The 24,839-nt window shown below is 46.0% G+C and overlaps 12 protein-coding genes across 12 annotated transcripts; 6 read left to right on the plus strand and 6 right to left on the minus strand.

Annotated features, from left to right (window-relative positions):
• Nucleotides 1-107: 107 nt before the first annotated feature.
• Nucleotides 108-1,809, plus strand: N7478_007231 (uncharacterized protein; the record flags this gene model as incomplete). Its single annotated transcript, XM_056923445.1, has 3 exons — nucleotides 108-488; nucleotides 629-873; nucleotides 954-1,809. 3 exons carry the CDS (start codon nucleotides 108-110, stop codon nucleotides 1,807-1,809), a joined length of 1,482 nt encoding a protein of 493 aa, XP_056781482.1.
• A 787-nt stretch (nucleotides 1,810-2,596) lies between these two features.
• N7478_007232 (uncharacterized protein) lies at nucleotides 2,597-4,702 on the minus strand (the record flags this gene model as incomplete). Its single annotated transcript, XM_056923446.1, has 1 exon — nucleotides 2,597-4,702. One exon carries the CDS (start codon nucleotides 4,700-4,702, stop codon nucleotides 2,597-2,599), a length of 2,106 nt encoding a protein of 701 aa, XP_056781483.1.
• Nucleotides 4,703-6,936: 2,234 nt separating this feature from the next.
• N7478_007233 (uncharacterized protein) lies at nucleotides 6,937-8,160 on the plus strand (the record flags this gene model as incomplete). Its single annotated transcript, XM_056923447.1, has 1 exon — nucleotides 6,937-8,160. The coding sequence occupies one exon, from the start codon at nucleotides 6,937-6,939 to the stop codon at nucleotides 8,158-8,160; it is 1,224 nt and encodes a 407-aa protein (XP_056781484.1).
• A 357-nt stretch (nucleotides 8,161-8,517) lies between these two features.
• Nucleotides 8,518-10,335, plus strand: N7478_007234 (Zn(II)2Cys6 transcription factor; the record flags this gene model as incomplete). The annotated part of the gene is made up of 1 exon (XM_056923448.1): nucleotides 8,518-10,335. The coding sequence occupies one exon, from the start codon at nucleotides 8,518-8,520 to the stop codon at nucleotides 10,333-10,335; it is 1,818 nt and encodes a 605-aa protein (XP_056781485.1).
• A 1,803-nt stretch (nucleotides 10,336-12,138) lies between these two features.
• N7478_007235 (uncharacterized protein) lies at nucleotides 12,139-13,276 on the minus strand (the record flags this gene model as incomplete). The annotated part of the gene is made up of 4 exons (XM_056923449.1): nucleotides 12,139-12,395; nucleotides 12,454-12,797; nucleotides 12,873-13,102; nucleotides 13,172-13,276. 4 exons carry the CDS (start codon nucleotides 13,274-13,276, stop codon nucleotides 12,139-12,141), a joined length of 936 nt encoding a protein of 311 aa, XP_056781486.1.
• Nucleotides 13,277-14,076: 800 nt separating this feature from the next.
• On the plus strand, nucleotides 14,077-14,454 carry N7478_007236 (uncharacterized protein; the record flags this gene model as incomplete). Its single annotated transcript, XM_056923450.1, has 1 exon — nucleotides 14,077-14,454. One exon carries the CDS (start codon nucleotides 14,077-14,079, stop codon nucleotides 14,452-14,454), a length of 378 nt encoding a protein of 125 aa, XP_056781487.1.
• Nucleotides 14,455-15,354: 900 nt separating this feature from the next.
• On the minus strand, nucleotides 15,355-16,440 carry N7478_007237 (class I SAM-dependent methyltransferase; the record flags this gene model as incomplete). The annotated part of the gene is made up of 3 exons (XM_056923451.1): nucleotides 15,355-15,812; nucleotides 15,876-15,975; nucleotides 16,051-16,440. The coding sequence occupies 3 exons, from the start codon at nucleotides 16,438-16,440 to the stop codon at nucleotides 15,355-15,357; spliced, it is 948 nt and encodes a 315-aa protein (XP_056781488.1).
• Nucleotides 16,441-16,658: 218 nt separating this feature from the next.
• On the minus strand, nucleotides 16,659-17,479 carry N7478_007238 (uncharacterized protein; the record flags this gene model as incomplete). Its single annotated transcript, XM_056923452.1, has 3 exons — nucleotides 16,659-16,817; nucleotides 16,890-17,186; nucleotides 17,369-17,479. 3 exons carry the CDS (start codon nucleotides 17,477-17,479, stop codon nucleotides 16,659-16,661), a joined length of 567 nt encoding a protein of 188 aa, XP_056781489.1.
• A 629-nt stretch (nucleotides 17,480-18,108) lies between these two features.
• Nucleotides 18,109-18,837, plus strand: N7478_007239 (N-terminal protein methyltransferase; the record flags this gene model as incomplete). The annotated part of the gene is made up of 1 exon (XM_056923453.1): nucleotides 18,109-18,837. The coding sequence occupies one exon, from the start codon at nucleotides 18,109-18,111 to the stop codon at nucleotides 18,835-18,837; it is 729 nt and encodes a 242-aa protein (XP_056781490.1).
• A 757-nt stretch (nucleotides 18,838-19,594) lies between these two features.
• Nucleotides 19,595-21,198, minus strand: nemA (Nem1-Spo7 phosphatase catalytic subunit NEM1; the record flags this gene model as incomplete). The annotated part of the gene is made up of 2 exons (XM_056923454.1): nucleotides 19,595-19,737; nucleotides 19,809-21,198. The coding sequence occupies 2 exons, from the start codon at nucleotides 21,196-21,198 to the stop codon at nucleotides 19,595-19,597; spliced, it is 1,533 nt and encodes a 510-aa protein (XP_056781491.1).
• Nucleotides 21,199-21,824: 626 nt separating this feature from the next.
• N7478_007241 (translation initiation factor eIF2B subunit beta) lies at nucleotides 21,825-23,349 on the plus strand (the record flags this gene model as incomplete). The annotated part of the gene is made up of 4 exons (XM_056923455.1): nucleotides 21,825-21,922; nucleotides 21,993-22,288; nucleotides 22,364-23,204; nucleotides 23,277-23,349. 4 exons carry the CDS (start codon nucleotides 21,825-21,827, stop codon nucleotides 23,347-23,349), a joined length of 1,308 nt encoding a protein of 435 aa, XP_056781492.1.
• A 756-nt stretch (nucleotides 23,350-24,105) lies between these two features.
• On the minus strand, nucleotides 24,106-24,679 carry rps23 (40S ribosomal protein uS12; the record flags this gene model as incomplete). The annotated part of the gene is made up of 2 exons (XM_056923456.1): nucleotides 24,106-24,284; nucleotides 24,421-24,679. The coding sequence occupies 2 exons, from the start codon at nucleotides 24,677-24,679 to the stop codon at nucleotides 24,106-24,108; spliced, it is 438 nt and encodes a 145-aa protein (XP_056781493.1).
• Nucleotides 24,680-24,839: the final 160 nt, after the last annotated feature.

A 24,839-nucleotide genomic window follows, 5' to 3' on the forward strand; every position in this document is an offset into this window, starting at 1 on the left:
CTTTTATATCTACTGGTAAACAAGCTCATCCAGACCTAGAACCAGAGCCAAAGCACTGTAATTAAGTCTAATTGAACTTGGTCGTGGGTCTGCAATAACCTTGAACTATGCTCGCTATGAAGAATACTCCTATCTCTTTGTCCTGGGATATTGATCACTTGGGTATCCCTTCGGATGCTCCTTATCCCAACATGTCATCATCTTTAGGGGCTGACACTACGCGCAATCCGAAATCGAACACTACATCTAAACCGAAACCAATACCTGCGAAGAACCAAGGAAATAAAACTGCTTCTTTGGAGCGTCCTGCTACTCAGAAAAAGTGTGATCGAACACTTCCTTCATATCCTGGCCTTGAGCGATGGCTTCTACTAGAGAGGATTGGACAAGGAGCTTTCAGCACTGTCTACCGTGCTAAGGATGGAGAAAAGAAACACGGCGAGGTCGCTGTCAAAGTATTGAGGAAATTTGAGATGGATAAACAACAGGTATGTACATTTGCTTTCATATTTGGTTCAAGTGGAGAAAATCCAGTTCACCTCCCTCCATCTGTTGGAGGATAGGGCTGGATACCATATGAACAGGATATTTCAACAATTGCAAATTGATTTGACTAATTCGATAACAGCTTTCAAATATGCAAAAAGAAGTTCACATTATGCGATCACTAAATCACCCGAATACCACAAGCTTGATCGATGCCTTCGAAACAAAACAATATTGCTATATAATCATGGACCTATGCCCTGGGGGCGAATTATTCAATCAAATAGTAAAATTGACCTACCTCAGCGAAGACCTAAGCCGACACGTCATAATGCAAGTCGCTGAGGCAGTCAAATATCTCCATCTCACATTAGGAGTTGTTCACCGGTAAGTCTGACTCGGAGTCCATCCCATTTATCCACACCTACCACTGCCTAAACATACTAATCCGCATGATTTGAATACAGAGATATAAAACCTGAAAATATCCTCTTCTACCCTATCCCACTAAATAAAAGCAAAACACCCCAACCAACCTTCCCAGGCGAAGAAGCCAAGCTTGACGAAGGAGACTTCATCCCCGGAACAGGCGGTGGTGGAATCGGAACTGTTAAACTAGCAGATTACGGCCTCTCAAAAATAATAATTGGTGATTCGGCAGCAACACCCTGCGGGACGGTGGGATATGCCGCGCCAGAAACAATGGGTGATCAGCAATATACAGCTGGAGTCGATATGTGGGCACTAGGCTGTACGCTTTACACGCTTTTAGTGGGATATCCACCATTTTATGATCCTGATCTTCGGACTTTGATTAAGAATGTATCCCGTGGAACGTTTGAATTCGCGTCTCCGTGGTGGGATACTGTTTCTTCTGAAGCGATGGATCTTATTCGGGGTCTTCTTGCTGTTGAGCCAAAGGAAAGACTTACTATTGAGCAGTTTTTTGCTCATCCGTGGATTACCAAGGGATGTGGTAAAAGGGATTTTGATGTGCATGTTGATTCGACATCTCAATCCCAGTCCCAATTGGTACCTACCCTCGATACGGAGGCGAAGGTTGAGGCGAGAACACCCGATGCTATGAATGTGCGGGAGATCTTTGATGTTGCGTTTGCAGTACATCAAGGCCAGGGTGTTCCTGGTCCTGGGTTGAGACCTACTTCTGTGAAGGGGGTAAGTGATATGATGTTTCAAATGGAGTGTACTCCTGAAGAAGACAAGAAGGGATCTTTCTTGGATGGTTGTGGGGATTCTCTAAAACAGAGCGGATTGGATATGTCTAAGAGTACACTTCTTGAGAAGAGGAGAGGTGAAAAGTAGATAGGTTTAGATTGGAGTTAAAAGATAGGGTTTGTTATTTAACGAAATTGATGACTTCTCACGATACCTTGCATAATTTTATTATTACTTAAACTTCCTGAATATTTAAAGTAAGAAAAGTTTGCAGCCCTAATTTTGGTTCCACTTCATCTATACCATGCATACCATGGAATGAGGCGCTAGGTCACTAGAGGGACATATGCTTCTGATCTAGCGAAGGTGTGCACATCTAAGTGGCCATCTTAAAAGGGAGGTCGGTCTTTACTAGTACTCGGAACAAATCGACCTTGGAAGTATCCATGTAGAGTTACTTATGTACAAATCCCACGGTCATGAAAAAAGGGGGGGTTCGGTTTCATTAAACAAGATATCAAATACAGCATCATGAAGTTTAAAAAAAGAAAAGGTCATCAACCCAGCTCATCATAGCCATCATCAAGATGGGCCCGTGGACCGAACACGAACTCGCCCGGCGTACATTAAAACAAACAGAGAATAGCACTGTCAAGACAGGCAATAACAGGGACAGCTAGGAATATGATGAGGACGATCTAATACAATCAATCATTCATACATATCCTTTCGCACAGAAAGGAAGAGGGGAGTAAGGTGGAAGAGCGATACATGTAAGTCGATAAGATACGACAAGACAAGACAAGACAAGAAAGACAATTGACGATCGGAAACAAGTCCACGGTAAACAGGATGGTGATATTCTTGCTTTTGTGAGTGGTGTTTTGTTTTTTGGGTGTCTTTTTTGGTTTGTTTTTTGCTTTTGATATATTTTTTATTTCTTTGGCGGTGACTGGTTGCGGTTGTTGTCCCGGGTGTTTTTGGATGGATCTTCGTTTTGAGGATGAGAGTTTTGGTTGAAGTCGGGTCGCATGAAGTTCACCTGGCCTTGCTTTTGGAGACGATCAAGCATCGGGTTGAATTGTTGATCGTCGCGACCACGGTCATTGAATGAGGGCATTGTGGGGAGGTGGTTGGGCCGACTCTGCTTCATAGGCTTGGAGAGTGGGGCAGCGGTCGGTGGCAATGAGGTTTTCAAAGAGGGACCAGGCTTGGACTCTGTTGTCGGGGCAGAGGGGGCAGTGGTGCGTTCATCATCTTGGACTTCGATGTGTCGGAACTCTTCCTCGTGGTCAGAGTCGGGACTGTCCGAGTCCGAGGCAGCTTCGTAGTCATCCTCGTCATCGCTGACCAGACTGGGAGCCTGGTTAGACTCTATCGTGTTGGGGCTGAGATTAGCCGGATGATCTACTGTATCACGAGATGTATCCATGGGAGATGTCTGATTTGGACCATGTAACGATGAGAGATTGTGAAACAAAGACGGCTGTTGGTGTGCCTGAGGCCGAGTGGGAGTCATCTCCTCGGGCAGCTGGAGGGCCTTTCGGCTCTCGGTTCGCTCAGACGCAGCCTGAGTAGTAGGCATGCGCATGGGCTGACGAGCTGCTTGAGGACCTTGCTGGGCTGTTGAGTCCTGAGATACCTTGGTGGAAGAACGAGCTGACTCGTCCACGTCCGATTCACCATCAGAGAAATCACTTAAGTCAACAGGAGCCCTAGCCTCTTCGACCAGTTTGTTCATGTTCAGACCCAGACCACGCTTCCTCATCAAAGCAGAGAGATGAGGAGTTGCTGGCGAGGGCATGAATGAGGGATTGGCTGCCTTGACAGGCTCCCGCTTAACAGTGGCTGGAGGAGTCGCGACGGCAGCTGCGGCTATAGTCGGGTTGACCTCCGAAGGCTTCCGAGGCGTTACAGACTCCTTTCTGGGAGTCGGCAGACTCGAGGTCGTTGGGATTTGAGTAGAACGAATAAGCGGGTGAACATGACCTGGTGTCGACACGGTGCTGGGAGTAGTCGTGGTGGGTTCTGACCGGCCGCCAATCACGGCGCCAGACTCATCCACCTCGACAGGCTCACCAGAAGCCATCGCAGCAGCGTCGTGACTAGCAAAGTTTCGATTGTGTGCAATTCGACAGTGGTTGATGAAACCTTGTGTGCTTGAGAAGTTGTCACGACGACAATCCAAACAGACAAGCTTGACCAGAACCTGATCTGACTTGCGTCGAATGAGCATGGGACCGGCCTTCTCCTTGACGATCGGATATCCGGTCGGCAGAGATTGAAGTCTTGACCCATTCAACCCACGCGAAGGTCGTGTCTTACCAGCCAGCGCGCTGAAGTCCATCGGGTTTCCACGAGTTGAACGTCCCTCGGCCATCTGATAACCACTTGCGCCGGTCGCAAGTCCCGACTCCACCTCACCGCCATCAAACCTCGGGTCTGGCAATAACCATCGCGAGTAGTGACGTGAATAAGGACCTTCGGTGACACCCCATGGCGCCGGGGACATCGGTGCTGGGCCATTTCCAGGCACCCAGACTGACGCGCCCGTACCAGAGCTGACATCGGCGGAAGGACCAGTGACACTGGATCCCGGGTAAGGGATCTCTGCGCATCGTCGCAACTGTTCCAGGGAGACTTGACATTTGGCGATTTCTTGGTCGATCAAACGCAGTTCGTTATGCTTCAGCAATACTTCCAGACTCAACTGCGCGGTGATGGTATCACGCAAGCGATCTACATCCATTGTCCGACCGGCGGCCTGCGCCGGGGGATACGCGACCGGGGAAGCGACCGAGTCGTCTGAACGTGTCACCGAAGGCGACGGGGTTAATTCGGAGGATGGAGCGAAGACTGCATCGACGCGAAGTTTTGTCGTCGCGGGAGCATCTGACGGGGAGGAATCGGAACGTTTGCGCTTCAACTTGGGCAGTGATAAGGTATTCACGCCGGCGCAGTTGGGCGCCAGCATCTTAACATCATCTCCCATTATCTTGTTCCCTCCGATCGCAGAGGGCCAGGGTAGCAGGCGAAACATGCCATGCGAAGTTTATGAAGATCGAAAATCCGATCGGGGATAAATAAAGTCAATTAATCCAGTTGACAGGTCTGAGCGTCCATGTGTCTTCTTTTTTTTTGGTTGTGATTTGGGGGGGTTCTTCTCTCTCGTTCTTTTTTTTATTGATAATTAAAAAAGTAAATAGCGGTGAATGAGAGAAAAGTGGGAGAAAATTTGGACCCTGTTCTCACGAATAACAAGAGGGAGAAAGGGGGAAGGAATGGACGTCGACGACAAAGATATGGTCGCGCGACCGTGTCAAGATTCGGGCGCAGGGGGGGGGGGGGGGGGACACAGATGGAGCCCAAAAACGAATTACGGGAAGAAAGTGGCGAGGTTTCTATTATTAATGATGTTTTGAGAGAGAGTCAGGGGAGGGGAGGAAAGAAGGAAACGGAAAGGGAAAAGGAAAATAGAAAAAGAATAATCAAAAATCAAATCGAAGGGAGAAATCCAGTGGAAAAGGGGGATAATATGACAGAATATTTGAGGAATAGAGGAAGTAGAGTCCACGGAAAATACAAGCAAAAGAGAAGAAAGAAGAGAAAGGGGGAAACGGTCGAATCCGATGGGGGCGGAGTCTAACATGATGTGATTCTCTGACGTGGAATCCGACACGTCATGTCTCTCTCTGCCTGGTATATGATAGATATACTCTACTCTACATATAACTATTAAAATATTAATTATGTACTATATACTATATATTATATATCATAAGATTTCTATACTATTCTATATTCTATTCTTTAATATGTTATCCTCAACATCTTCTATTCCCTTTCTCCCACTTCGGATGCTTGCGGCTCCGGATTCTCTTTAGGCGCCAAGGATAAGGTGTGGTCTGGGCCTCTCACATCACACTATTACTAGCAGTCATAGTCAATAGTCCCAAGATAGTCCCCTCCTATACGACTATCAATCCCAACAGACTAGACTTATCTCGTCCTAGTAACTCCATGATTGCCGTCAACTATCACAGCCCATGAACTACATGTATACACAGGTACGGAGTACATACACATGTGTCTCCCCGAGACATCAACCAACTTCCCACTTCCCTATCTTGACCTCGGCTCCGCGTTCCATGGTTCCAGCTTCATTTCCACGGTTGATAGTGTTTAGTCTTATAATCCCTACTGCCTACAGTACTCAGCTCTGATTATGATTTGTACAAATACAGAATAATCTTTCCCCCCCGTAGAAGCACATGGAATCCCATAGAATCCCCGTCCCGAAGATCTCAACCCTGAGGCTCTCGGACCCGGCACTAAAATTCAGGATCTGTGAGACCATCGCGCCTTTACGCACTTAAGCACAAACTCACTGAACTCTGTCTATTAGGTATTTGAGTAAGCAGGAGCCCAGACGAGTCGCGGGAAGAATCTAGGACAGGTCAATGCGCGCGGAGATAACTGCGACGAATCACAATGGGAGTAGCGGGCCGTCACTGCAGATGGATCACAATCACAGATATATATATCTACTATCTAAGGTTCAAGTTATAGTGGGCTGGTGTTAATACTGGAAGAAAGATAAATAAATAGATAGCTTCTCTTCGATTGAATATTCCCTATACAGTTCTAAGAACAGATACATGTCCCTTAAACTTGAACTTCAGGTATACCCTTAGTTTATTCTGCCATGGTCTACCGCCTATCATTACCATCTTATCGCGACCGGAATATGCATGTGAGCCCTAAAATCTGGTCATGTATCTCCACCGCTGAAATTACATCTTCCAAGAGGAGCAAAATACACGTGGGCACTACGAGTCTATCGAGGGCTACTTTCAACGGTAAATATTTTGAGGATTGGTAGCTCAGGCAGTGCTACTCGGACTTTCCGACTTGCTCGGCTTCTGGTACCACAGTTTTTGCCTGCTTGGATCCCGTCTGGAATGTCCGAGCGAATCACCATCACCAGTCATACCCACTGCTGGATCGTACCCCCCGGGATATACCCTTTTAGGGTAAATAAACACACTAATATTTCCCCTTTCCATACAATTTCATCAGGATTACCCGAGATGCGGCAATTGCCAGTGACGAATTCTCCGCTTTTGCGGGGAAGCATGGAAAAAGTTCTCGGATTGTGGGGAAACCCCTATACACGAACAGTAGAGAGCACCAGTATAAATTGATGGACAGAGGACATAATGTACATATTCAAGTTTTCACGAGATCTCAATCAGTACCATACCAGCGTACACCATGAGAACTTTATCCCCCCTCCTCGCTCTTGGCCTCTACACAGCCCAAGCACTTTCCAATCCAACACCCCACTCGAAATCCGACACCAACACCAACAACAAAAATGACTACATTGATTGGCGCACCTTCCACGCTCACGGAGTCAACCTCGGCGGCTGGCTAGAACAAGAATCAACCATAGACACCTACTGGTGGGCTAAAGAATGCGCCGGCGCCACAACCCTCTGCGACCTCGGCGAATGGGGTCTATGCCAACACCTAGGCGCCCAATGTGGACCCGTCCTCGAACACAGATATGCAACCTACATCACAACGGAAGATATCGACAAATTTGCCAGCGCCGGCGTCACGATCCTTCGTATCCCAACAACCTACGCTGCATGGATTGATCTACCCGGATCCGAACTCTATCATGGAAACCAACGCACATACATCCACCGCATCGCAACCTATGCTATTGAAAAACACAATATGCATATCCTTGTTGATATCCACTCTTTACCTGGTGGAACTAATGGGTTGGATATCGGTGAAGCTACCGGTCATTGGGGATGGTGGTGGAATCAAACGGCGCTAGATTGGTCCCTTCGCGCCGTGGATGCGTTGATTGATTTCGTTCAGGAATCTGGTCATCCAGAAAGCTACAGTATTGAACCTATCAATGAGCCGGCTGATAATACTGATTTTGCGGATTTCGGAACTGCCGCTGCGTTATCTGATCACGGTGCTGAGTGGTTATCTGGGTATATTCATAAGGTCATTGAACGGGTGAAGAAGGTGAATCATCGCATTCCTGTTATGTTTCAGGGATCTTTCAAGACGGAGGAGTATTGGTCTCCTTTCTTTGAGGAGGGGACGAATCTCGTCTTTGATCTGCATCATTATTATTATCAGTATGATAATTCTACTTCGGAGAATATTATGGAGTTTCTTTGCAAGGATGCAAAGGCTAGTAAGGGGGATGGAAAGTTTCCTACTTTTGTTGGTGAGTGGTCGATTCAGACGGGGGCTAATAACTCTTTGGGGTTGAGGGGGAAGAATGTGAGAGAGGGGATTGAGGCTTGGGGGTCTTTTACGAGGGGGAGTTCCTATTGGACTGGGAAGTATTTGAGTAATGCTACTGTTGAGGGGGAGGGGGAGATGGGGGATTATTGGAATTATGAAGGTTTTATTGATAATGGGTATTTTGGGGCTCATGTTGAAGTGAAGGATGTTTGTTCTTAGGATTTGGACTGGATGTTTTCAAAATCCATGGATGAATGTATTTAGAGTGCAGTCATGTAAATAGGTAAATGAAAGTAAATAAATCATAAGCTTTAGCACATATTTTTGGATTCTATTCGCTAGACTTCTTCCTGAGTATTATCAGTGTTAAGTTGAGCTAACAGCTGGTAGGATGTATTTACAGACCTCCGTATCTACGAACTTGTGTGTCGTGGGGTTGCCCCACCCTTCATCCCCTGGCTAGTGCGTCACGGCCAGTTCCTACAGCCTTGCAAGTCAAGAACAGCAACTCATTATTCGCGAATGCCGGAGGAGCCATATTCATGCCAATACATCCTCCATTCTAGAATTTTCATGATGAGTGGGCCTTCGAGACCTCACACAGGCTGTTGGACCTGCCGCCTGCGCCGAAAAAGATGTGACGGCGCACTTCCTCAATGTCAAAACTGTACAGGACTGGATATCACCTGTGACCGCTCTCCAACACGGCCAATATGGATGGATGGTGGACTGCGAGAGAAAGAGAAGACCGAGGCGATAAAGCAGCAGATCAAAGATGGTGCAGTTGGCAGACGACAGAGACCAGGGAGAGATCAAGCGGCATCAAGCGGCAACTCCTCGACTTTCATTGTCACATCCCAAAATGATTTTGTCAATGCAAGCTCCAATGGCGAATCTCCTCCATCGTATTCCCAAGTCTTCCTTTCAGCGCCATCTACAAATACAGGACCCAGTCAATCGACTATGGAAGAGAGAGTTGATATCACCAGACATCTTATGGATGGGAGCTTGGTACCTTCTTCTACGGCAATTGAACCACCAGACACTGCTGCTGATGCATGGGAACTTGATTTCGTCATGATATACATGGATCACGTCTTTCCATACCTATTTCCTTTTTACCAGCCCCCTTTAGTAGGAACAAGTCGCGCCTGGTTACTATCATTCGTGAAGCAAAATGCCTCAGTCTATCATTCTGTCCTCAGTCTGAGCTCCTTCTTCTTCACCGTGGGCCACAAGGAGGTCTTTCAAGATCGGCTTCAGTTGTGCCGCTGGACACTGTGGGACCAAGTATCCAAGCGAGCTAAACTGTCATTTGAAATGATACGCAAGGATATCGCCCTGCTGAACAATCGTGACAACCCCCCTAGCTTGTTGCAAAAGGCACAGACGATGGAGACGGTCGTTCAGATGCTAATATTCGATCAGTTTATCGGCGGGTCTGACTGGAATGTTCATCTTACCATAGCTATAGATCTGTTTGAAAACATCTTTTATGAATCTTTTGCACGCGATCCAAACAGCCCAGGCATTGAATGTATATTGAAACGAATGAGCCTACCGGGACCCCGAGTGGTTGCGACTGAAAAACTTCTTTGGAATGGCTATCAAGCGGCGTTTCGATTTTTCACGGCAATTCTCATACAATTTGATATTATGGCTAGTACCACTTTTGGGGGTCCGCCTCGACTACATGAGATTCATTCAAATATACTAGGGGATCTCCCGTTACATGAGATCGGAACTCCCCTGAATCTAGCACATTTCATCGGCTGTGACAATTGGGTGCTCCGTACAATTGGAGATATAGCAACTCTGGACGCATGGAAAAAGGAAATGGAGCGAAATCAGACGCTTTCCCAGCTGGAGCTTATGGAGCGCTCCAAAGAACTTTTTACAACACTGCAGCAAGGTCTTGATTCCACTGTCTCAAGTCAATCACATATTAGGCCAACGGATACCAATTCCTGGCATCTACAGCCATTCTTTCGCTCGAAATTTCAGCTTACAGATCATGGCCTGGGAGAGAAATCAAATCTGATATGGATATACGCGGCCCGAATCTATTTATCTGTGATATCATTCGGGTGGAATCCACATGATCTACAGATACAAAATGATGTGTCAGAAGCAACTGCATTGCTGAAAATTATCGAATCTCCAGCGCAGCTACATACACTTCCATGGCCTATATGCGTTATTGGGTGTATTGCGGGAACGCGCCCAGAGCAGGAAATTATCGATTCTATCATTGGAAAGGCAGATGAGTCACAGTTGATGAACTCTGTTCGTGAAGCTGGGCGAATTATAAAGGAAGTGAGAGCATCTGGTGTTTCCCATCGAGATATTGCTTCTTGCCTTAATGTCTTCGGTAAACCGATGCTCTTAGTATAAGTACAGTAGAATTCGAAAACAGATTACCCCCCGGACACTCACGCTTTGTTTCTCGGCCCGTACCCGAAACCACACTAATCCATAAGAGGTGACTTCAAAAACAACCCCTGTCCAGTAGTATCGTGGTATAGAACGTTTTGGACTTTAGTGTCTAATGAGTTATTGTAAATTACTGTATTCTCGCCTGAAATGTTTTAGGACAGGCTTGAAGGGGCGGGGAAGATCTGGCGATCTGGCTTGATTTACGCCCACTCCCTTTCCTTTGCAGCCCTCATTTCTATCTATCTCTACTACTGTAGAGGCGTGATTCCCGGTAGTCTCAGATGGTTCTCGTTTCTGCTTTTCGTAGCTCTTGCTCCCTTCCATCCGTCATTGGGTGTTTACGCACAGCTGTACCACCCACTTATGCTGACAGACTGTATAAGCGTCAGTCGTGTATAGATATTAGCGGCGGCTTGTATCACGCTCAGTGAAACCATGAAAGTCTACCTATCTAATAAGCACGGTACACCGTTAAGACGCATCGAATAATTCTGTTGCCTAGGAATACGAAAATATTGAAAAGCAGCCATTTATCGTCGTAGAGGAAGAATCACAATGCGAACATCACGAATATACCTATTAGAGAAGGAATCCCCTTTAATATCCCTAATTTGCGAGAGGAATGTTTCACATGGTACAGAGCGATTGGCGACATCAATAAGACACCACTACTAATCTTAATACACAGAGGTCTAGGCGCTGGCTCCGACTACTATCTCCATCTTGTGAAGCCACTCGAAGCTGTAGGCATTCCTTGTATCTTCTATAACTAGGTTGGCTGCTTATACTCATCTCTTATCCGCAAGAGAGCTGAAGATGAGAGTTTCTAGGGCTTTGATTTGTTCTGTGCTGAGCTCGACAATCTTGTAGACCACTTCGAGCTACAAAAAGTTAGATTCTCTATCTACGGCCACAGCTGGGGTAGTATACTAGCTAGCATATATTCTAGAAGAAAACGGCGTAGCCTTCACAAGCTGGTCATCGCCAATTCATGTCTGAGCGTAGATCTTTCCGCCAAAGAGAAAGAATGCTTATTCCGACTGCTGCCCGTCAACGATACTATTATACAGATAGATGCGGACGGGGATTACGACAACCTAGTATATCAAGAAGCGTATAACCACTTCTCGAAAAAGCATTTCTATATACTCGAACCGTGGCCTGCAGTATCTACTGAATTATCATGGGAAAACAACACGAGAATATGGAAGACGAATAGCAAGAAAGGTATCTCCCTCATCCGACAGTCGGCTTCATATATAACTATGATGCCATCAAGACAGCGGAAGATATCGAAGTACCAGCACTGCTTCTATCAGGTTGGTACGACATGAATAATGATTCGATCATAGCCCCTTAGTTCGAATCAATACCACGGGTCAAATAGGCCGTGCTTGAGAAGTCAAGTCATATGCCAGCTCTTGAGAAGCCTGATAGATATGCCGAGCTCTTGGTGAATTTCCTACTATAGAGACAGTAAACAATCACTAGTCTAGAGAATGGAAGCCGTACCGTCTCCTAGGCTTTACACGAGCTCGGGCCTATACGTGGAAAAAACAGTAACATACGTTAAGCGGTAGTTCTGAATTTAAAAAATGTCCATTCTATGAAAACGATTGTTTACGCTTAATATTAATACGGATTAGCGTAGTTTCGGGTACGGGCCGAGAAACAAAGTGTAAGTATCCGGGGGGTAATCTGTTTTTGAATTCTACTGTATAAGATAAGAATCTATAACTACTCGTGGGCATATTGCTTTCACTAGTTCTTACCCTTCCAAGCGCCCATAATATCCGCAACAGATGATGTCTTAATATAAGGAAAGATATCATTCAAAGTTCCCTTGTTCTCTGGGTTGTTGAAATATCCACGAATGGAATAGAGCCCAAAAAGAGAAAACCTTCTCTGTGCAGCTGCCTTTGGAATCCGGGAGTAAACCATTTGATGGCATGGAAGCTCGGTCATATTCCCTTTTTCCAGCTTTTCAATATCATCATGCACAACGTGGAACTTGGCCCCTATAGAATAAGAATTTAGTTGAATACCCGCTCACTTTTAAATGCCTTGGTTACTTACCGATATTTTCCTCCGCCAATTGTAGTACCTCATTGTAGGTTCGGATATCACCATAGCAAAATAGTTGATCATCCCATTTAGGTAAATCCAAAGCAGCTTCCACAAAGCGCGCAATGTCAACACTGTAAGTGAACATCATCTTCTCATCTCCTGAACCAGGGATGGATGCAGTCTTGTTAGACATATCAATATGGATACCGATAGGTCCCATGTAGCTTTTTATATGCGGGATACCGAACGAATCCATGATGAATCCGTTGTACACGGTCGTCCATTCGAGATCTGTCCCACAAAGCTCTTCAATGGTCGCATTCCGGATCTCCTGCTGTGGTAGATACAAACGCCTAGAATTCATATTAGTTTTGTTGCTAGTAGGGGTAATATGAAAATTTAAAGAAGGCTGGTTGATTATAACGTACGGATCAGGGACTGGGATTGACCACTCGCTGGCGATGAAGCGCTTTGTTGTTCGAGATTGAGATGCAGCTCGTACTAGATTGATTTCGCACGCTCCGGATTCCGCTGAGTTTACCTGGAGGGTAGATATGATTGTGTGCACCGATTTGGCCTCTAGCTGTGCCTTGAGGCCTTGAGCATCAGTATAGTCGACTGGGAGAACGGGGCAGCCAATATCAAGCTGGCTAGAAGTCTATTGAACAATGATGTAAATATTATTGTTTGTATTTGAGATCAATATTATAAGGTTAGATTGGAATACCTGTCGAGATAAAATGATGACCTGGTGCTTGTTGCCTGCTTTCAATGCCTTGGCGATGGTTCGGCCAAGCTTGCCAGTGCCTCCAGCGATTGCAACGGTAACCATGATGGAGAGGTAATTTGGATGAGTAGATATACTTGGAGATTTTGAAAGAAGAAAGAAGAAAAAGAATTAAAGACGAAGTAGATGCGCAGGAGGAAAGACGGGATACTGAGCGAAAGAGGGTCTATATATGTGCAAATTATTTCCTCTGGATCGTTATGGATCAATAGTTTGTCAATTCACCACGAGGCTCTGATCAATTTATATTCTTATCCCGCGCGCGCTTCCTAATTCGGTTCTGCGCGCGGGATCCCCAAATAGGAATAGCGAGATGGATGTTGATCGGGTTGATCGAGGTGAAGTGGGGCTGAGTGGGTTCAATGTTAACGCCCGACCAAAGGATCAACATCAACACTTGAGCGATTGAGCGATTCGGATATTCAGGTCTTCTTTATCGTCATGAATTTGCTAGAGAGGCTTGGTAGTCTTCCTACAGAGCTCCTCTACCTAATTATTGATCTATTGGATTTTGTGGCACTGGAAGCTCTTTTACAGCTATCGCCTCGAGTGCTGGCAATATTCAACCATGATCCGGCTCGCATAATGAGGAGGAGCATCGTACCAAACTCTCCAGTCACTGGATCCGAGCTACGATAATTGTTTCTCGAATGCGCTTTCATTCACAGACCATCGCTACATATTGCGTCACTAAAGGAATACGAGCTTGCATATACGTTCCCAGTGGAACCAACCCTCGCCGGGTATTTGTCGGGAAACATCGGGCTGAAACAAGACTGGTTATGCGAGATATGATATGCGTGGCTGCTCAGATTCAAACGCTCGCTTGCACTTGTTTGCACCTCATGCGAAAGAGCTTATACGCTATTGTCAGCTCTAGTGCTTTGATGCCCGAAAGAGCGCCTGGTGCAGCATTGAGACAGCCTTCGTGGATCGAGGAGTTTCGGGTCTATCGAGCTTTATGGCACATAAAGTTGAAGTCAAACATAGCCAAGGCAGCACATGGCTCTTGGGTCCACAACCAATACTCGTCAGAACTTCGCTGGGGGGGTTGGAATTGGAAACCATCCGACCAAGAACGAGTCTATAGTTGGTATGAGAGCAGAGTGAACCCCCGGGACCTCATTGAGGCTATTGCCACTTCCGACGTTCTCAGCATGATTCCTGTGTCTTCAAAAATTGTCTCTGACAAAGTCTCTCTATCGAGCATTGAGGCAAAGTAAACCAGCCAAAATTCAGGCCGCTGTGGGCCATGGCTCCGGTACCTTTGAACTGCGAGCTAGAACGATTCACGATCCCAGCTCAATTGGCGGTATGGAGAACTTCTCGAGAGAGACTACTGAGAGTTGGGAGACTCAGGGAACAGCCTTGCTTCATGTTTGAAATTAACATTATCGGGGTTTTCATATGGGACCTCGAAAGGACGTGGCTTTTAGGTTTGACCTTGCATCCTTTGTTTCCGGATAGCGAAGACATTGAAATTGAACCCCCTTCGGATCAACCTCGTCCCATAGGGGACGCCACTTCTGAGAGCAAAATGGAAGAGCAATCGAAAGTGAGTCTGATAGAAAAGCTAAAGAACAGATGGCATTCTCTTCTTTCCAGTTATAGCTCCCCAGAACAGCATGACGCTTCTTATACTAAGAAATTAAAACAGACTATTGTCGCTTGAGAAGCAAAGAGCGATCCCGTTTCCAACATTTAATAAGGGACTCTCGTTCCGGTGATTTGAAAAGTAAAATGCTGCAGGGCAACCGATAAAAACGTATTCGGCCCTTCCACACAAAAATCATTAAGCAAGAATATATCCACGGTCGGTGTTTTTTTGGGGGGGTTTCTGTAATATTTCACTCTCATCAGGTAGGTTTAGACTCTGTTTCTAATGACGACGTCGGTGACTGTTATGTTTGTAACATCAGTCGACCATTCTGCGTCAAATATCCCAGCATAACTTCGAGGAAATGTGGGAATGTACACTTGCCAGATGCTTCTGAGCAAGAAAAGAGGGGGAGAGGGGCATGCTGGGGAAGCTACAGAAGAATGGGATTCTCTTCTTCCAAGATATAGCTGCTTGGTACAACATGACGATCAATCAGTTTGTGAAGAAACAAAAGCAGACTATTTTATATTCGCTTGAAAAGCAAAAGTGCGGTCCCATTTCCAACCTTTAATGAGGGATTATCGTCCTCTTTTACACCTAATGCTTGACGTACTTCTATCATTGCTTTTGTGACGCAATCCTCTTCTGTGCCTATGAGGTATGGATGTGCCTCTCTCCATCGAGTCACCATGCTGGCGGTCTGTAGGCTCGCCGAGAGATTATCCACAGTTGTCTCGTCTGAACCCTCGAAGAAGTTCTCCCCGTCTGTGAGTATTCCATCACGATCCCATTCCATTCGCACAAATTGTGACTCGGGAAATACATTTTCGATACTCTCGTTACTAATATTCCATGGAAGTAACAGGTTGTCATAGCATTCGCGTGAAAGTCTATTTTCTGGGAGCTCAAAGGGAGCAAGAACCTCCCTTTCCAAACGGAAGAATGCTTTTTGAACCTCTAAAGCATTGGGGATAGACGGATCTAAATGACATGATTAGTGGATTTTTCTCAATTACATTTTGAAATTTTTATCAATCTTCTTACGGCAGTAAAGGGACGAGTGAGTCCACAGGGCAACTGTTCCCCCAGGTTTGAGTATGGTAGCAGCTTCTGTCCAGAACTTGGGCATATTGAACCAATGAGCCTGGTTTAGTCGATCAGTAAGCATAATTCTCCAGTGTAAATGGGATGCGCAACAGGATTAAGTTGGGGGGAGTACCGCCATGGCAGCCGTGATCATATCCACTCCTTCATTCTGCTCAACGGATGGTAAAGTGATGCGAATTGCGTTAGTAATTGATTCAGCCCCGGAGACAACGTATACAATGGGTTCGTTGATTGCAGTGGTCCCCGCCAGCGAGCGAGCGGTATTGATCATTTCAACTCCAGGATCTAAACCAATGGCATGTTCAAAAGAAGCTGCCAGCGGTCTTGTTGAATTACCAGGACCACAGCCGACATCAGCGAGGGTATTTAGTTTGCCCCCGGTCTTAATGTGATGCTCGAGGATAATCTTGTGTAGGGATTCTGCGTAGTTTCCACGGCCCTTGGCGTAATCGCGAGCTTCGCTATTGGTGTAATTGACGAAAGTCGGATCAAACTCGGACATTTTCAAATTATTTTTGGATGAATGAAATAATAGACCGTCGCAGTCCAAAAGGTGCGATTAAGTAGATCGGCATCACAGTCATGATGAGTCACTCTGACCAATCAGCGGACTTGAGGATGAACTTGAATCCTTCTACAGAACAAAATGTGTAAGTTTCAGATAGGAACTTTGATTTTTATTCGAGGATGATTTGATAAAATCTTTTTTTACTTTGACTTTCATTCTACACATTGTATATGTGTATCATCTGTCCAAGCGGTTTCCTGTAAGATAGCAAAAAGTTCTTCCCTGATCTTTACATAGCCATAATCTTCAGCGGAGTCGAACTTATTGATATTGTTATGATCTGAATTGATCACAATATAGGAAGAGTTAAACTGTGACGAAGATGGATTCTAATTTTTGAAGAGAGTTAGTGGAAAGAACAACCAACTATTTCGTCTTCTTACCTGTGTTTCCGCTTTTTGAATTGCCTCTTGACCATTCCGAGGAGTAACATAGACATTGCGATGTCTCGCACTGTGTGAGATGTATTGATTCAAAGCATCCAGTAACCACTGTGCTTCTTTGTAAGTAATACTGTTCACTTGTTCTGATCCTTCGGCGCTTTTCAAATAAGTTTCCATGCCATGGGTACTTATCCCCAGCTCGATCGTATCAATAAAGAAAACTCCTCGGGTTGAAGCGCTGATTATGTCGAGATTGCTAGCAGGTCGCTCTTGTTCGAGATCTGAGAATATTAGAGCCTGTAATAGTGCATGTTAGAATTGCCTTCTCATTCGGAGGGAGAGGCCGATGTTACACTTTTGACAAGGCTACCACCTAAACTGTGGGCTAAAAATACAATTGGATGGCTTTGTGTCTGAAATGCATGTCAAAATTATACGAAGAAGGGGATGACTTTTTCATTAATGGTGATATGGCTTACCTTGGTCATCTCCCGCAATTTATACAAATCCAGTACTAGTTTCTCCGAAATGTTCTGTAGAGATTGCTCTTTCCGGTCAGGGCCAGGCGAGGCGTTATAGCCCCAAGACATGATCCTGCTATCTGGGAGATCCTTTGGAAGGATACTTTGAAGCCAATTTACTCCGTTTGAACTTGTCCATGACTTTTCTCTGTGTCCACCGAGCCCATGAACAGCAACAATACTGAAAGAAGTTAGCCTAGTCATCTCCAAGTCGGGTAGAGGGGTTCATATGTACTCGAATTTCGAAGCAGGCCCTTCATGTAACATCTTTAAACCATCATCTGGTGTTTCAACAACAAGCACTGGTTGGATCTTTTCAAGGCTTATTAGGAAGCAATCCTTTTGATGCTAAATGGGGCAAGGCGCCATACAATGCTTTGGACTTTTGACTGTGATCGTGAACGCTTGAATGGGCAAAGCCACTTCATATCCAACTTTTCGAGCATATTACTTGCCATCTTTGCTACTTTCGGAGAACTTATGAATCTGATCGTAAATTCGTGAGACACGAAGTTATTACGAGGCTGAGAATGGTGTGGGGCTCAGATATACATCATAATCACGTGTACAATAGCTACATTATTATGTAATGGTCTTTATGAGCATAAAATTGTTTTCAAGCTTCTTCTTCACCCCACTACTACTGCCTTTTATCACTGTGAATACTTCTAAGTTCTTCGGATTGGAATCAAAAAAATATGACAGAAGACAGTTCTACACAGGGGTCTGCGGACTCTAAAATTGACCATGCCGCCTCCATCAACTATTGGAATAGTAGACCCAGCACCTCAAGTGAAATGCTGGGCATGCTAGGCACTTATCCCTGGTATACACGCATTGAGCTACAGGGATCCAAGACCTTCTTGACCAAAGTTCGTCGATCAGTACCAGCGATTCCCCAGAAAGGCAAATTGAAGCTAGGCGTGGACTGCGGAGCCGGTGTTGGACGAGTGACCGAAGGCTTTTTAAGTCAAGTCTGTGATGTCGTGGATGCAGTTGAGCCAGTTCAAAAATTCACAGATGTTTTGGCTCAGAGCAAACTTAAAGAAGACGGTGTTGTGGGGGATATCTACACTGTCGGTCTTGAGAACTGGTATCCACAGAAGAAATACGACTTGATCTGGATTCAGTGGTGTATTGGACATCTGACCGATGCACAATTTCATGAGTTCATTCTGAGATGTCGTGATTCGTTGACAGATACTGGAGTTATGATCTTGAAGGAGAATTTGTCCACCGATTCCGGTAATCAAGATATGTACGATGATGAGGATAGCAGTGTTACAAGAACAGATGATAAGTTCAAGCAGCTGTTTGCTGCTGCTGGAATGAATGTTATCAAGTCTGAGATTCAAACTGGATTCCCGAAGCAATTCAAGCTTCTTCCAGTGAAGTCTTATGCTTTGCGACTTCAGACTAAAGTCTGAACTGCCTTGTCGGATGGATAGTGTCCAATATTTTGCTATACAAGAAGAAAACAAGCACCACTCAGATCGAAGCGTACTTTCGACCCGGTCAAGCATGAGTCGGATTATGAGCATTGGAGGGTCTTTTGAGTGCGAAAATTTCAAGATGGAGTTGATGAAAGGAAGAAATGAACATCTCCATGACTCCCATCGATCGAAGCTGTCTTCCACATATCAGCACTCAGACTCAACGTTATACGGATGTCCTCTGAGTAAATCGAGAGCACCATCTTGATGCTGAGTAACTAGACAACATTATAATGTGGCATAGCTGGCACGATACACTACATAGCTAGTTGTAATAATGACATGTTTCACGTATTCTGCGCGCATGAAGGGCGAAAGTCTACTATAAAATCAAAGTGAGATTGTCGCCGGGTTTATACTATCGCCTTATGTAGACAATAAGAAAACAGGATCCACAAAACGAACTCGTCAGTCGAATCTTCAATGTTCAAGGAAGGAAGCTGTAGTCCCGGGGGTATGTACTTTCGTCCATTCACCATTAAACAATACACTCGATGCTATTATAAATAAACTGTGCTGGAGCTTCGTAGCTTCATTCACCGCCCATGTCCTCCACAAAACCAATATGTCTTCCTTTTTGAATGGATATTGCTTTGTTGGTTTCTCGTTGAATGGACTTCGCTTCCAATAAAACACAAAGACTCCCTTTACACCTACATGCCCATTCCGTAGTTACAAGAGCGAAAAATGACTACGTTTCAATTTCGCCACGTCGAAGAGCCAACAATGCCCGAACATCGGTAACATATTGCAATGCCTCCAGCATTGGAACCAAGTGTAGAAGACCATTATCCGTGGGGTCATTGATCCAACCTTCAATGGGAATCGCATTGTCTAAGCCAGTTGTGTCAGTGATGATATAACAAGAAGAGAATCTGAAATATAATTGATAAGTCTGAACCTACCCTCGTGGAAGATATAGCTCATTGGACTGTTATCCAAAATCATGACTTTACTCAAATCCGGTTCCACGGAGCTAAGGTCTTTGATGTAGGCACCATTTCGGAATGTGCAGTGCTGTCGGTAGTATCGGGCCTGGAAGTACTTGCGTTCTTGCTCGAGCCAGTCGATCACGGGGTCGGCATACTCCTGGACACTTGCGGTGAAGATTACAAGTTTGTACCATTTCGAAATCTTGCGCAAGAAGTCATCGCAGTGGGGCCGCTTATGCACATAATATAATATGGGATGCTGGGGCCCGACAGTTGTTTGTGGGCCTCCGGGGCTTAGAGCAGTAGTCATGGGCATGTTAAGCTTGACCTCAACCATGTGACCGCTCGACATCCGGCCACCCTTGGCGAGCGAATGAATGAGCGTCTCGTCGAGGTCCAATACCAATGTTTTCTGCGGTAGCCTGGCATTCCGAGGAGCTGCTGTATATGAGGGCAATCGCGGAGGAAGAAGAGGTCGTGGCGGTGATGGAGAGTGCGGGTATTTGGTTAGGCGATGAACAGACGGCGACATGGGAGACTTCAGACTATCCAGGCTAACGGCCCCCTGGACCCGACTTACCCCCTCCGGCATAGGTGGGCCCAAATCTGTGCTTTGTGACCTTCGTTGCCTTTGTCGCTTAAGCGTTTCCTCGTTATTGAGCTTGATTCGTATAGACCGGCGCGGCGTGCTTTCATCGGTATTGGACTCTGGGATAGACTCGGATATACTCGGTCGACCTTTGATGTGCCCACCACCTTTGGCAAGCCTTCTATCTGTATCGGATTCTGACGTTGTGGAGGTGATTGGTTCTCGTGATGTCTGGGGTTTCAACTTGCGAGTGGAGCCACTTCGTCGCCGATTTCCTTGCCGAGATCCCCCTTTATCCGGTCGGTTCCTTGAGCCGGCAGAAGTTCTCCAAATCTTTCTCACCGGAGCAAGAAGCGAGTAGTGACCGTCATCGGTTTGGAAGCATTGAGCTGCATATACACCAGGCGCGGCAAGTGTGGAAAGAATGAATCGGATTGTTTCGGTGATCGCGTCGAAAATGCGTCTTGTAAACAGTCGCCAAGTGCTTTTGGTCACTATCGTACCATCATACTGAGTATCATGGAGTAATGGTGATTTCTCATCGTACAACTGTTGCGTGTCTTCTTCGTCGCCGTCTGCGAAAGATGCGGAACCGTCGTAAGTCTTCTCGGGGGCGAAGCTGGCCTTGAAGTTATCTTCGCTATAAGATCTAAACTTAGCGAGATCACCTGGCAGGGCCGCGCGCCTCTTCTCGCTCTGGGATTGCGATCGCGGGCGTGAAGAGTTGGAAGACTGGCCAATGACTCGCGAGGACAGGATGTTCAAAGAGTTCATCTTCCAACAGAGCCCACCGGAAACACGGGCGCGTAGGATCTAAAGGACGGGTAATCGTGAGCGACTAGTTAAAGCCGGGTATAACAGCCCATATGAAGTATTGTAGAATCGAATAATCTCAGTAGGGAGGGAGGGGCATCGTAAGGAGGCGTCAGCTGGGCAACTTGGTGAGTTCTACCAGCCTCGATGCGCCAGTCACCCGTTTGCCTCGGATGTAATTCTGCGCGACTCCAAACAGGAAATTCTACCGCGAGAGTGAGTGAAGATGTCGAGTTGTATCAGAAATCCCCAAGGACAAAATAGAAGATGATCCAGATTAAAACAAAACTCGCCAGAAGAAAAGACGCGACGAAAAGGAGAGAGGAAGGGACAATTGAAGTGTGGGGAAGCGGACAAAAGAACGGCAGAAAATCGGTTTCTTTGCCCACTTTGCATTTCTCTTGTGACTGAGTCTGCGGTCCATCCAAATTGTCTAGGGAAGAGGAAATCAGTTTCAAGAAGTATAACACAGATTACAGGAAAGAAGAAAAGAGTATGTGAAATATCTTGGGAATCATTTATTCAAGAAACCAGCCCTAACTCTACAGTCAGCTCCCCAATTCACCCACCTCATCCCACCTTCCGCAATGCCGTCAACGGCTTTGGCTCTGACGCCGGGCCTGTCGTCTTTCTTGAAATCGCTGAAGACGAATCCCATTGATACTTCTATTGAGAACTTAGTCTCGTGCGCTTATCCTGCTCCGCCTCTCAAACAATCTCAAAAACTAAATGTCGGGGTTTTAATCCCATACCAGGCTACTCAAGCGACGTCAAATCCGCCATTCTCGATCATGCGCCACAGCAACCGCCTACCTGCTCCTCCGAGTAGTATCCGCATGTCGTACTTCCGAGTCCACGAAGCTCATTGAGCGTGTGCAAAGTGTTGGTAGACGTCTCATGGCTGCGCAGCCGCGGGAGATGGTAGTGGGAAATATTGTGCGACGAGTCCTCGGTCTCATTCGTGACGAAGCGGAGGATGACCGCGAAGCTGAATTCGCACTCAGTGAAGCTGGATCAGAGAGCCAGCCTCAGACTCCTCGTGCTTTCGACGGTTAGTTTCCACTTGCATTTAGTACCTCTGTGGTTCGTGAATTTTAGGAGCTGTGACTCATCAACCCTCAATCAGATTCATCGATGCCCTTGGATCGGGATATGATTGGTATGCGATCCGATGGAGACCGATCCTCACGACCTCCCTTGACGTCCATGTTCAGCCTTCTTTCTCATCCAGAGCCTGAAAACTCTCTACCTAGTACTCCCGGCTCCCAATCTCCGAATGCGCGTCTGTTCAGCCATGGTCACCAAAAGGATGTACGAGCTGAAGTTCTAGAGGGTATTAACGAGATCATCGACGAGTTGGGTCAGGTGGACGACCAGATCGCAGCTTATGCGTTAGATCACATCCACTCCAACGAGATTATCCTTACACACACTTCCTCCACGACAGTACAGAAGTTCCTTCTGAAAGCTGCTGCCAAACGCAAGTTCACCGTCATCATTGCCGAATCTTTTCCGAATAACCATGAAGCAACTCATGCCACTGTAAGTGGTAATATTGTTGGTGACGACGAGAATTTGAGCTTCGATTCCTTCCAGAAACCCTTGATCGCTCACGGCATCACTGTGATTCTCATTCCCGACTCGGCTGTCTTTGCGCTTATGTCCCGTGTCAATAAAGTCATTCTGGGTACGCATTCAGTCCTTGCTAATGGTGGTCTGGTGGCTGCTGCTGGCACTCGTGTCATTGCCCGTGCCGCCAAGGTTCACCAGACCCCTGTCGTTGTTGTCAGTGGTGTCTACAAATTGAGTCCCGTCTATCCATTTGACTTCGACTCGCTTATTGAGTACGGTGACGCTAGCAAGGTTCTGCCTTTTGAGGACGGAGATCTTGTTGATAAGATCGACGTGCAGAACCCCATTTACGACTATGTACCAGCAGAGCTGGTTGATCTTTACATTACCAATTTGTAAGTTTTCCTATGTTGCAAGCTAATTTCATGGATACCCATTTACTAATTCTTTTTCTTTCTGTTTATCAGGGGTGGCCATGCTCCATCATATCTTTACCGCATTGTGTCTGATCACTACCGCAAGGAGGATATCAGCTTCTAGAGCTTCTAAAATGAGTTGGCGAGCTGTTTGTCTCAGTGACATTCCTGAAAGAAGACGAAATATGAAAGCCTGTGGCCTCTACTGGCAACGATACCCGAGGGCTTATGTGCGATGAATGTTACGTGGTGTTGATTAAAACTTCTATATGAATTAGTCGTGGGATAGATCTAGGTGTCAAAAATTCAACTTGAACATTTCGAATGAAATTAGAATGACCATTCTGGACCTAGAGAAACTTGAAATGAGAAGTGCAGGGAATCAAAAGGAGCAATGACCTATTTCTGTTATGACCAGGGCTCAATGTAGTCAATTATCCAGAGGATGCTATAGATATACTAGACACATCGAACAAGGTGATATCATTTCGCGTATATCCAAATTTAAACCTTTCTAAACACATACAAGTGCAGAAATATCCACATCGTCGAACGCCTAGATGCAAGATGACGTCTTTGCTAATACATGTGAGATTCTCAGCTTTGATGGCCCGCTAAGGATTCTACAAGTAAATTTACACTACGAGGAACATGGACAAGGGCCTTTACAGGACACCCTAAATATGAAGATCATAGCGCCATTGTTTTTTGGAATTGTATCAAATCGTTGTAATTCGCACACGTAATCCCAGACAATAACCCGCCCGGGTAGTATTTCCCAAAAAAAAATTCTCATGAAATCCAGGCGCTTATAAGGCGGGCTTCGTCCGACACCGATGTTACTCCTCCGACCCCTGCATTTTGCTTTTTGACTCTTCGCTTAAGAGCGGGGCTTCTCCTTCTTCTCCTTCCACAGAGCGAGCAGACCGACACCAGAGACCTTGACGACCTTGAATCGGACACCGGGAATATCACCCTTGGCCTTACCCTTACGACCGAAACCGGCCAGGAGAACCTCGTCGTTCTCGTCGATGAAGTTCAAGCAACCGTCATTGGGGACTAGGAAAAGATGAGCATGTTAGCATTTTGAGTTTTATGATTGTGTAGTGATGATTAATCCTCCAGCACAGTCCAAAGGGAAGGTGCCAGATAAATTCAGTCCACCATGTATCTTCCATAAATAAAGGGCACCTACCGAAAGCAGCGACCTTCTTTCCGTTCTTGATGAGCTGGACCTTGACACACTTGCGAATGGCGGAGTTGGGCTGCTTGGCCTCAACACCGACCTTCTCAAGAACGATACCCTTGGCGTGGGAAGCACCACCGAAGGGCGAGGACTTGTAAGCCGTTCCGAGGAGACGCTTCTTGAAGTGCAGATCGGCCCAACGCTGATCCTTGCGGTGCGCCTCGAGCTTGCGGGCGGCGTTCAAACCACGGGGCTTTCCTTTACCCATATTGTCGGATTATTCTTGACGGTCAACTAATAACGATCGACGTTAGTAAATCGGTTCTGTTTTTAAAGTATCGCGCTGGTAGGTGGGTTCGTGATATTGTTCGTGTGTGGGTATGATTCGATTGATTGTAGATGGAGAAAGATTTCAGGGTCTGGAGACT

Source organism: Penicillium angulare (assembly GCF_028827245.1).
Source record: "Penicillium angulare strain IBT 27051 chromosome Unknown utg000004l_segment0_segment0, whole genome shotgun sequence".
Lineage (NCBI taxonomy): Eukaryota > Fungi > Ascomycota > Eurotiomycetes > Eurotiales > Aspergillaceae > Penicillium > Penicillium angulare.